At 32.5% G+C, this 10,804-nt stretch overlaps 2 protein-coding genes across 4 annotated transcripts; one reads left to right on the plus strand and one right to left on the minus strand.

The window, feature by feature from the left end:
* The first annotated feature begins 884 nt into the window (after window positions 1–884).
* LOC18050968 (protein DSS1 HOMOLOG ON CHROMOSOME V) lies at window positions 885–4,018 on the plus strand. 3 transcript variants are annotated; one of them, XM_006446401.2, is made up of 4 exons: window positions 885–909; window positions 1,029–1,139; window positions 3,456–3,588; window positions 3,707–4,018. In XM_006446401.2, the coding sequence occupies exons 2-3, from the start codon at window positions 1,049–1,051 to the stop codon at window positions 3,584–3,586; spliced, it is 222 nt and encodes a 73-aa protein (XP_006446464.1). In that variant the 5' UTR covers window positions 885–909; window positions 1,029–1,048; the 3' UTR covers window positions 3,587–3,588; window positions 3,707–4,018. The 3 variants fall into 3 exon arrangements, with proteins under 3 accessions (XP_006446464.1, XP_024045924.1, XP_006446463.1); XM_024190156.1 differs by having other exon boundaries at window positions 3,798–3,972; XM_006446400.2 differs by having other exon boundaries at window positions 3,456–3,972.
* Window positions 4,019–5,079: 1,061 nt separating this feature from the next.
* On the minus strand, window positions 5,080–6,748 carry LOC18050969 (UDP-glycosyltransferase 90A1). The gene has a single exon (XM_006446402.2). The coding sequence runs from the start codon at window positions 6,652–6,654 to the stop codon at window positions 5,230–5,232; it is 1,425 nt and encodes a 474-aa protein (XP_006446465.1). The 5' UTR covers window positions 6,655–6,748; the 3' UTR covers window positions 5,080–5,229.
* Between the last annotated feature and the right edge of the window lie 4,056 nt (window positions 6,749–10,804).

The following is a 10,804-nucleotide window of genomic DNA, read 5'->3' on the forward strand; positions in this document are numbered from 1 at the left end:
ACTCTAACCGTTGCATTGTCGCAAACGTGGGGACTTACGTGTCCTTCAACGGTTCTGGGAAAAGCGTAACGGCCGCAATTCTGTGTTCTGTGAAAAGCATAACGGCCGCGATTCTGTGTTCTGGGAAAAGCGTAACGGCCGCGATTCTGTGTTCTGGGAACAGCGTAACGGCCGCGGTTCTGTGGGATCGTGTTCCCGCTTTCTGGGGGACAGGTATCAGCTCGGTGTATACCTCTGGTCGGTACATTCCCCTAGCAGGGGTTCCCCTCTGGTCGGTTTATGCTTGTCAGGGGTTCCCCTCTGGTCGGTTTATGCTTGTCCCTGTGTTCGGCTCGTACCATAGGCTGAGGTGATCCACGCCGGGGTGGAAATAATAGCATGACCGACCTGGTGCTTGTATTTACTTAACATTACGTAAAGGATAAGTAAGAATTTAATTACACTAAAATGTTTTTACAAATCACGAACTCCTAGCTTTTTTTTTTAAGCCTTGTATATGATACATTTATTTTTGTTGATAAAATAAAATAAAAAATAATTTTGAAACAATGAAGAAATGAGTTGCCTAGCATAATAATTTTATTATAATTAATATATTCTAAGTGACTGTAAAACTTTATTGTAATTTTATAGTCTTTTGATCTATAATTTCATAAAGGAAGGAGATATAAAAATAAAAAGTGGTGTTTATAAAGAGTTTTAATGGGGTGTTAGAAGCTCTGCTCCCAGAAATAAACAGGTACTTTCTTAATGGGTACAGTTCAGAGCCCAAAACGCGGTCCGCTTTTGATTGGTCTCGATGGGCCAAGTTGGCCGCTTGACCCAGCAACGTAATGTATAAATTAAATGAAATCTGGTGAAATAAATTAAATGAACAACTACTCTGTTGCTCTCTGTCAACACTCAACTGCAAGTTTCTACCTCTCGAAATTGGATTTTTTTTTTTTTGACTATTAGAAGTTTATTTGAATTTGATTAACGAAATAATTAAAGAGTAAGCAGCTAACAAAAAAAGTTTACTGTTTTAGGGTTTGTGAGCTTAAATATAATGGAGATTGAAACCAAGGCAGCAATCGGAGATCCGAAAATCGATTTATTCGAAGACGACGACGAGTTTGAAGAATTTCAGATCAATCAAGGTCTTTTTTTAATTATTATATTTGCTAAATAGATAATTGTGGTTATATTTATTTGTTATTTCAATCTTTATTCGGTGTTAATTAACATTCTGTTATTTTATTTCGCTTTCAGTTCTCTACAAAAATATATAGAAAGAAAGGCTAAAGTACTCGTTTTCTTTTTTTGAATTTCAATTTATTATTTATTTGTTTATTTGATTTGTTTTATGGCTAATTGCTGGGATGCCTTTTGTAGATTGCAATGTAGAACTTGAAATGCATTAGGGGAATGTTAATTAAAGACATGACTGATACTCAATTTTAGAAAATAAAAAGATGCTTTTGAGAAATATGAAAGCTGGAAGGATGAATGATTTGGTAGACATAGGAGAACTTTGTGGATACTTGAGATAGTTTATGTGGGCAATCTCTAGGGTAAAGCTTCGTTTTGCATTTTTGTCTAACAACTACTACTTTTGTTCTAAACTGTTTGATAAATACTAGCAGCCATGTAGTTTGGAAGTTAAGAGTCTATGCCACAGTATGTTAATGAAAACCTTTATTACCTTTACTGGGATTGTCTGAATTATAATCTACAAGTCATAGTTATTTAACATTATAAATTTTTATTTCACAGGTAGAGCTTCCATTTCATAGCAGTACCACAATAGTAAAAGGAGCCATGTAGGATGGTTTATATTGTACTATAAAAAAGGTTTTACATTAGATGTGTTCTTACAAATTGGTCTTCAAATGATAATTGAATTCTATCTGAAGTTTATTGTTGGTACATGGTTTTGGTTTGGATTGAGTACGGTCAAACAATAAATTTGCAAGACTATAGTTTGAAGTATAATGTGATGTTATAATTATTTCCTTTTTGCTCTTTGAAGAGGAATAAAAAGAATATAAGAAAAAATTTAGAACTTTGGAGAGTTTTCTCTTGGTTGGATTTCCCTTATATTTGGATATAAATGTTAAATTGTTTGTTGTTCACTAACTAAAACGTCTTAAAATCAATGTTTTTACATGCTTGTCCTTGTAAGCATTTCTGTCTTCTTGGTAGTGCTGACTGAAAGAAGAGATTTTGATAAATGAAGCAGTAGATAATGGTGGTGGGTTGGTGGTATTGGTACTAGTGATGGCTATGGAGGAGTGTTTGAGAAATGAGTTTGAATAAAGAGTGTTGATGAAGAGGGGATCTTACAGGAACGGAACTTAACGATTATTAAAACTTTACATTAAGATAGGAATCAAAGCTTTTTACTTTTTTGATTTAGTCATCAATATTTTGTTGTTAGAAAAATCAAGTCGAGAAAGCAAATCATATAGAACATTTTAATGACTCTCAAGCGAATCTTTTCCAGAAAGAAATCGGGCCTTGTTAATTCAACTAAGATTAATTTCCTAAACCTTGATGGTTGAGGACTTGCCGCTGCCTTATTTGTTTCTGTCTTTTTGGAACTATTACCACATCTTCAGAACTATTTGATGCCTATTCCCTTTGCCTTTTTCTTTCCTTCAACTTTTATGTGATAAAGCAATATAATACTTAGCTGTAACAATTAGCTTTGTCTAAACTAGCTCTGACTGACAATAAGAGGCACTTTCTGAAACCCAGTTAAGAAGTTGTGTCTGAGCTGTTGGAAATTCCTTGTTAAATTAATAAAAATCCTTCAATTTTTATGTGATAAAGCAATATAATACTTAGATGTAACAATTAGCTTTGTCTAAACTAGCGCTGACTGACAATTTCTGAAACCCAGTTAAGAAGTTGTGTTTGAGCCGTCGGAAATGCTTTGGTAAATTAATAGAAAACAAGCTTGGCAGGCAAATTTGGAATGAGACATTGGCGTACCATGTTCTAATTTTGCAGTGTGAACCCAGAAGACTGAAAGTTCTTGTTGATTAGCATGTAGTAGCATAAGAGACAGTGCAGCTTTACAGCTTCTGAAATGTTCATCTTTTATTTGTTATTTCATAAGTTACAAGCAGTGTTTGTATCCTAAAATGGTGAAAGTTTTGAAATAGGTTAGCTGATGGTATGCGAATAAGATGCAGCATCACTGCTTGCGTTACCTTTATACTTTTGAGTGTCATTTTGCAAGGATGATAAAGCATTGTCGTAATAGTTACTATGTGTTACTGCTGTCATATGTTGGACTTTGTACTCTAAATTCCTTTAGAGTTTTTACGTACTGTGTTTATGTCAAACTGCTTGAATATAATGTTGAAAATTTTGAATGCCCATCTGTGACCATTTGTGTTGCATTTATATTATAATTGTTGGTACATCATATTTTTCTTTAAATTTATTGTGAATTGATTTATTAACAGAATGGGATGAAAAGGAAGAAGGAAAAGAGATAGCGCAGCAATGGGAAGATGATTGGGATGATGATGATGTCAATGATGACTTTTCCCTGCAGCTGAGAAGAGAACTGGAAAACAATTCTGAGAAGAGCTAAGTGTATGCTCCCTTGTTTTTCTTGTTACTGTGCCTCATTTTGCTATTTGTTAGACAATCTCTGGATGGGATAATGTTGTATTGTTTCTCAGTTATCGTTGAAAATTCTTGGTGAAATCAGATTACCTTTTCTGGGACCCAAGGCTACTGCATTTAAATCTGAATTTGCCACTTGAAGTTTAAATGCTGTTGTCTTTTCCTTGCATGTTTAGACAATTTGATTACACGCAACAGCTGTGGCTCAAGATGACACGCTGCTTCCTTCAACTACTACTAAATAATAACCCACTTATGTGGAAGCTGCTACCAAGTGTCAGGTTTAATTTATAGATTCAGGGTGCGTTTGGAATTGAGGAAGCTACAACATTAAAGTGTTTGGTAAATGCTAGCTGCTGTAATTTATTAACATAAATTTAGAAACTATGTTAATATGATTTTTTTCTTGTATAATAAAAAATTTATTATATTTTTAATAATTTTGTTAAAATTATTATTTAAAATTTATATTTATTATATATTATTAATTTTTGTTTCATATTTATAATTTTTTTTTTCACAGCAGCTATAGTATCTCAATCCCAAACAATATCTCATTCTCTCATATTTAGTCCGAGGTCGAGCACAACAGTGAATGAAATTAGGGTTATGGATGTGCCGACGTTTGACATCTTTAATGTTTTAATATATGTTGATGTTTCTTAAGGAATTTAATTTGAACCGATTTTCTCTATAATCCTGCGGCGGGAAGATAATCCAATCAACCTGACTCACAGTACAGTTTGGTTCGGTTAGGTTCCATACTATTTCGTAATCTCGTGCAATTGACTTTTGCCCACTTATGATGCCACTATGCTTCAACTTTGTTCACTAATTGGTAGGGAAAACAGGGAGGTGCAACAGCTGGAGAACAAAAACCAAAAGAAAACAACGATCAATGATTTTACGAAAAGGAAAGCTCCATCATCTCCTTCCAGGGTTCTCTGGATTTACAAATGTCAGTCTCACAAGAAAATGGCAGCTTAATTCCTACCCAGCAAGCGACGCGGGTACAAAATGTCAATAACAAAGCGACACGAGTATAAAATGCGTCCGTTTTTCCCTGAGAAATACCGGCCAGACCCGCCTTCGGTGGCGCGTCAAATCAATAAAAAGAACAAGCTTGGTGGGTTCTACAACTGAGAGACTAGAAGTATTTTTATTGGATTATAATTATTTAATATTTATTTTAAAAAAATTATTGATAGTTATTTTAATTTATGATACATATGTTGTATATGTAGTATGATTATAGGTTCCACAGCATTCATGCATCAAGTAGGTCCCACCTTGACTATTGTTGTATTCTTGTCAGATTATATTCTTGATGCTCAAGTTCGTCTTTAAATTCATTTTTCTTGCCTTTAAAATTTTACTTTCGAAAACTTTTCGGCTTCTTTTTTACCTTTGTTTCGGAGCCTAGCGGGTACACATGTATGAATACACATTTTAGTGGAATTATTGTGACTGATAGAATTCAGTTAGATACTCAGATAATAGACGATCTGAAACACAGAGGACGAAATATGATAATCGTAACATGGAAAATAAGAAGCTAATTTAACAGTCCCTTTAGGCTCCTGCTAAGAGGCTCTTGCTGTTTGTCAATTAGTCATGTTGCTCTAATTTGCAAGTCTCATCAAGGAGCATGTCCAAGCAACGCCAGGAAGAGCCTTTCCCCTCTTCCATGGCTTTCCTCGCAATCTCAGACAACTCCTTCACCTTAGTCCTGGCCTTCTCACCCTTCTCGCCTCCCATCAACTCCCTCACCGTCTTCTCTAACCCTTGCCATTTCACAAACCCTCTCACCGATCCGTCACAAGTCTCCACTCTTAACCCCAGTTTGATCTCTTCAGTAACCATCCTTGCATTCAGCGGCTGCTCCGCCATCATAGGCCAAGCCAGAATCGGAACCCCCGCGCATATGCTCTCTAGCGTCGAATTCCATCCGCAATGGCTTAAAAACCCTTGTACACTCCCGTGCCACAAAATCTCCTTCTGATCCACCCAGTCCCTCACCACAAGTCCCCTCCCTTTAACCCGCTCTTCAAACCCGTCTCCGAGCTCCGACTCTGCCTTCCTTATGACCCACAGGAAATTCACCTTTGATTGTTCTAATCCTGTTGCTATTTCCTTCAGTTGTTGAGCTGAGATCTCCGCTTGGGACCCGAATGCTACGTACATAACCGACCTTCCTTCATCAAGCTTTCTGTCTAGCCACTTAATCCATGCTGGTTTCGACAGTTCGTTTTTCGGTTCTTCATTTTTCGGGGGTAACTCGGCAAGACAAAGCGGCCCCACACACCAGGATTTAGGTTTACCTACGCGGTTCCAATGATCAGCAAAGAGAGGCTCAAGCTCATAAAAGCTGTTGACAATCACACCATAACTGTTTGAAGTCGAGACAATTTGGTCAATAAATAACTCAAAGTCAGGACCCTTTGGCTCAGGGTCCGTGATTGGGGGATCAAAATCTTTTTTTGTGATCTTAATCCATGGAAACTCAGGCAGAATTAGTAACTCATCATCTGACTGAACACCCGACAGCAACCGGTTTTGCCCGACACTTCTTGACACAGACATAGCATAATTGTTCATGCCATAGAACACAAACCTCGGAAAGCCGAACTTATTAGCGGAGTCTAAAGTCCACCAGAGAAAGCCATCAGAGACCATGAAGCTGACACGCGGAAGGGACTCGAGTGCACGTTCGAAGTGTGGCTGCATGAGCTTGGTGGCTCTGGTGAAGGGAACATAGAGTGACATGGAGGGAAGTCTATCCGTGCTCTCGACGCCAGCAGGAATTTCAGGGACGTTTTCGGGATATGGGATGTCGACGATGGAGCAGGCAGCAGTGCTACTGTTGGACAGAAACTTGGAGGTGAATGGGCGGTTGGCCGGAGTGGTGAAGACGGTGACGGTGACACGTGGACGACGGAGAAGGAGTTGAGCTAGGTTGAGGATTGGTATAATGTGACCTTTGGACATGAAAGGGAATAAAACCACATGATGATCAGAAGAAATTGAACCCATGCCGGCTGAAGTTGTGTTTGTCTTTCTTGTTTCTGGGGTTTAAATTTGTTGAAGTGTGCTGATCTTTTATACTCGGAGAAATTTTATAATTCATTAAGGTCATGTTTGGCATGCCGCATTATACTGTATTAGCGCTCTGCATTGCATTAAAATATGACAATACGATGTTTGGCACTTATCTGGTATTGCATTAAAAAAAAAATTAATGCGGGAAACCGCGGAAACCCGAGTGAAACTCGGGTTTATACTGTATTAGTTTCTTCTTCTTCGTCTTCTCTATTTCTCTCTCTTTCTTTTTTTCCTTTCCCTCTCTTCTTCTTCGTCTTCCCTGTTACTCTCTCTCTCTCTTTTTGTTTTATTTTTTTCCTTTTCCCCTCTTATTCTTCATCTTCTCTGTTTTTCTCTCTTTTCTTTTTTCTTTTCCCCTCTTCTCCTTCGTCTTCGCTGATTCTCACTCTCTCTCTTTTTTTCTTTTATTTTTTTCCCTTTTCCCCTCTTCTTCTTAGTCATATATGTTTCTCTCTTCTCATTTTTCTTTTATTTTTATTTTTTCCTTTTCCCCTCTTCTTTTTCGTCTTCTCTGTTTCTTCTTCTTCTTCTCAATTTCTTGTTTGTCATCTTCTCCTCCATTTCTCGGTTTCTTAGCTCTTGTGCTTTTGCATTTGCTGCTGCTTCTTTTTTTTAACTTTTGCTTTTTTTAATAATGATAAATAATATAACTTTTTAATATAATATAATATAATATAATATAATATTTTATTTTCTTTTATTTTCTTTTATTTTTATATCATAATTATTAATATAAATTAATAATTTATTATTCATATTTTAATTTTTATTATATTATATAATAATTAATATATCAAATTGATTAATAAGTACTTAAATAATATATAAAAATAAGAATATAACTTGATATTACATTATTTAATTATATTATAGTAATTAATATATAAAAAATTAATATAACTAATAAAAATATTTATATATGAATAAATTTAAATAATATTAATTTAAAATAAATATTATGCTGTCAATTATAAGGCTATAAGCTTCAATCTTTATGGAAAAATTATTTTTTTTAATATTTATACTAAAAAATAATGTCAAATTTCTAAAATTCAAGACTTCCATATTTTGTATTTTTCTAGGTACTAATAAATATTATTTTCTAAATATATAATTTAAGTTAATCACAAAAAAATTAATATAGTACAGTACAGCACCAAACATTGTACAATATTATTATAATACAGTGTTAATATAATACAACATAATACAATACACCAACATAAAAATAATACAATACAACATAATACAATATAATATGTCAAACGCACCCTAAACGTATTATAATCAGTCATACAATAATTATATAACATTATTATAAATATACATTTATTTTAAAAAAATTATCATACGAGACAAAAAAATAGTTATATTAAATTAATTAGACTAGATGAATAATCAATTCACGCAAATTCATTTGAAGTGCATTAATTGAGAATCGGTCGACAATTTAATGTGCGTCCACGATGAGGTCAATGTGATGTATTGCTGTTTTGCTGACAATGACGTCTTGTGGAGGAGAGAAAATAGATGTAGAGTGCTTATCAAATCGGGGTTAATTCAGAATTAAAATTTGGTATGTATTTTAGGTGATGTTTGATTGGGAGGAGTAAATGGAGAAGAAAAAAATAATTTAAATTTTATGTTATTTTATTGTTTAGTTGTATAAAATATATAAATATCTAATATTATTATCATGTAAAATTTGAATTCTTCACTCTTTGGTCTTATATTGGAGTGAAGAATTCAAATTTTACATGATAATAGATATTAAATTTTAATAAAATAAAATATTTATATATTTTATACAACTAAACAATAAAATAACATAAAATAGTGAAGAATTCAAATTACTTTTATGTTAGAACCACAATTTCTAAAATTATCCTTCAAAATTTTAACTTATTTAATGTTATTAATAATAATTATTTATAATTTTATTTTATCAATTTAATATTATAAATAATTTTATATTAATTAAATTTAATGAATGATTTAAGAAACTTAAAGAAAAAAATTTATTTATTTATTTAATATGAAAATATAAAAATATAAATTAACTGTCGCCAGAACTTCGCCGGACCTTCGCCGGCACATCCCGGACTTCCGCCGGACCTCCCGTTGACCGCCTTTATTTATATTAAATTATATTAAATAGTTTAATATATTAAATTATTTTATATTTTATATTAAATATAAATCATGAATTGTGATAGGACTTTTTAACATTAAAAAAAGTTTGGTATTGATATTAAATTATATTTCATTATTAATATAGGTAATTTAGTATTTAAGACAAAAGATAAATTTATCCAAAGGAAACAAATATGATTCCTTTCCCTATCAAAGTTATGTCAAACTAATTAATAAAATTTAATTTCATTATTCTCCTCCACTCATTTCTCTTACATTTCTCTCTGTTCCATTCTTTTTTTCTCATTCTCTTTCTTTAAACCAAACATGGTCTTATGGTATCATAAATTAACTTATTTGCAATAAGTTAACTTACCACGTCATAAACTCATCTTAATTTTTTTAATTAATTAATTAATTAATTTTTTGTCAGTAACCGTACAATTTAGGTGACGATTGGTAGATTGTGAATATATTTCTACATTAATCACACGCTGTTATCGCGGTGCTCGTGATGTTAACATATATAATTATTGCAAGGCATTCTAGAACAGACAAAAAAGTCGTGAGATATTTAATGTGCTTTAGCCTATTCGAAAACTTTTTAAGACTTTGACTAGTCGAAGAAAAATAATTAACGGAGACAAGGTGATAAGATGACGATGAACTAGCGAGTAATTTTGGGTGGAGTTATAATTTTGTAAAAAAAAAAATAAAGTGATTGAATAAGTTCGGGTTTGATTTTCATTTCTCTTCCTCAAGTTCATTTTAAAGGTTGATGGGAATTTTTTAGTTATAGATTCTCTTAAGTTCTGTTTTTATTTTCTTTACAATTTATTTTAGGAGATAGATTACTCTACAATTTTGTACTGATTATTAATTTTCTTGTTTATTTTATTGACTTAAGACTTTTTTTTTTTAAAAAGTAAAGCCCCAGGTTACAGTTGTTTTTTGTTACTATCCTCTCTCTCTCTCTCTCTCTCTCTTATAAATATTTGTATTCTAAATCAAATAGTGTTCTAGGAGCCAGCAAGTGACAATGATATTTTTGCGTTTGACTGGTTAGTTTTTTGACAACTTTTTTTAGTGGGAGAGATTAAAGAAATTAGAATTTCAATTTTACCCACCCCTACCTGTAAAGAAAATATTAATTCTTGTTCATTGGGTGAATGCTGTTCATGAAATGGTATGAGATTTTCCGAACGTTAGGTATCTTTGTAAAATGAATAATTATAACCAAAATCCTTTCTATTGACCAAACTATCGATTCGATGCGTTGCACTTGTGAAGAATATTTTTAATGTGAATGAATTTAACTTCTTATTCGGAATCTATGTAAGTGTCAAGAGTAGAATTGCCTCACATTAGTATTCAATAAATTGATAATCTTGATTAAATAATAATTTTTATTAATCGTAATTTAGGACAAATGTAGTAAATTAATAATTCAATAAATATATTAGATAATAACTTTAAAAAAATCTTTCTTTTATAGTTCTCAAATAATACATAAAATAATAATAATTAATTTGAAACTAAATACATATGATATGCATATGATTTTCTCTGTTGCATTAGTGTAATGCTTTACATACTTCATTGGCCATTGTAGCTTTCTTTACACATTTTAGATAAGAAGCTATTGTTGTATGTGTGCTATGATAAGAGAATAAAGACAGAGAATCGGTTTAATATGTTGCTTTCAATCCAGCCCATGGATTATCAAGTGATTGATTCACTCCATAATCCAGTATCAAATCCTAATTTTATCCCTATAATTTGATAAAATCTCTATATTCTCCAATTCTATACTTCTTAAAAATTTCTATTATTAATGGGATATTAACTTTATAACTCACTGATTATTTAATTTTCTCGAATTCTAATATTTGTCAAATCCGGGTTAATTTCTATTGACACTTTTAGGTTGAAAATTTTACCTGTTACA

The sequence above is a fragment of the Citrus clementina genome, unplaced genomic scaffold, assembly GCF_000493195.1.
Source record: "Citrus clementina cultivar Clemenules unplaced genomic scaffold, Citrus_clementina_v1.0 scaffold_2, whole genome shotgun sequence".
Taxonomy (NCBI): Eukaryota; Viridiplantae; Streptophyta; class Magnoliopsida; order Sapindales; family Rutaceae; genus Citrus; species Citrus x clementina.

Coding starts and splice junctions, on each gene's coding strand:
- LOC18050968 (XM_006446401.2), top strand. CDS start 1,049: ATGGAGATTGAAACCAAGGCAGCAATCGGAGATCCGAAAATCGATTTA. Junction 1,140..3,455: donor AGAATTTCAGATCAATCAAG/GTCTTTTTTTAA, acceptor ATTTATTAACAG/AATGGGATGAAAAGGAAGAA.
- LOC18050969 (XM_006446402.2), bottom strand. CDS start 6,654: ATGGGTTCAATTTCTTCTGATCATCATGTGGTTTTATTCCCTTTCATG.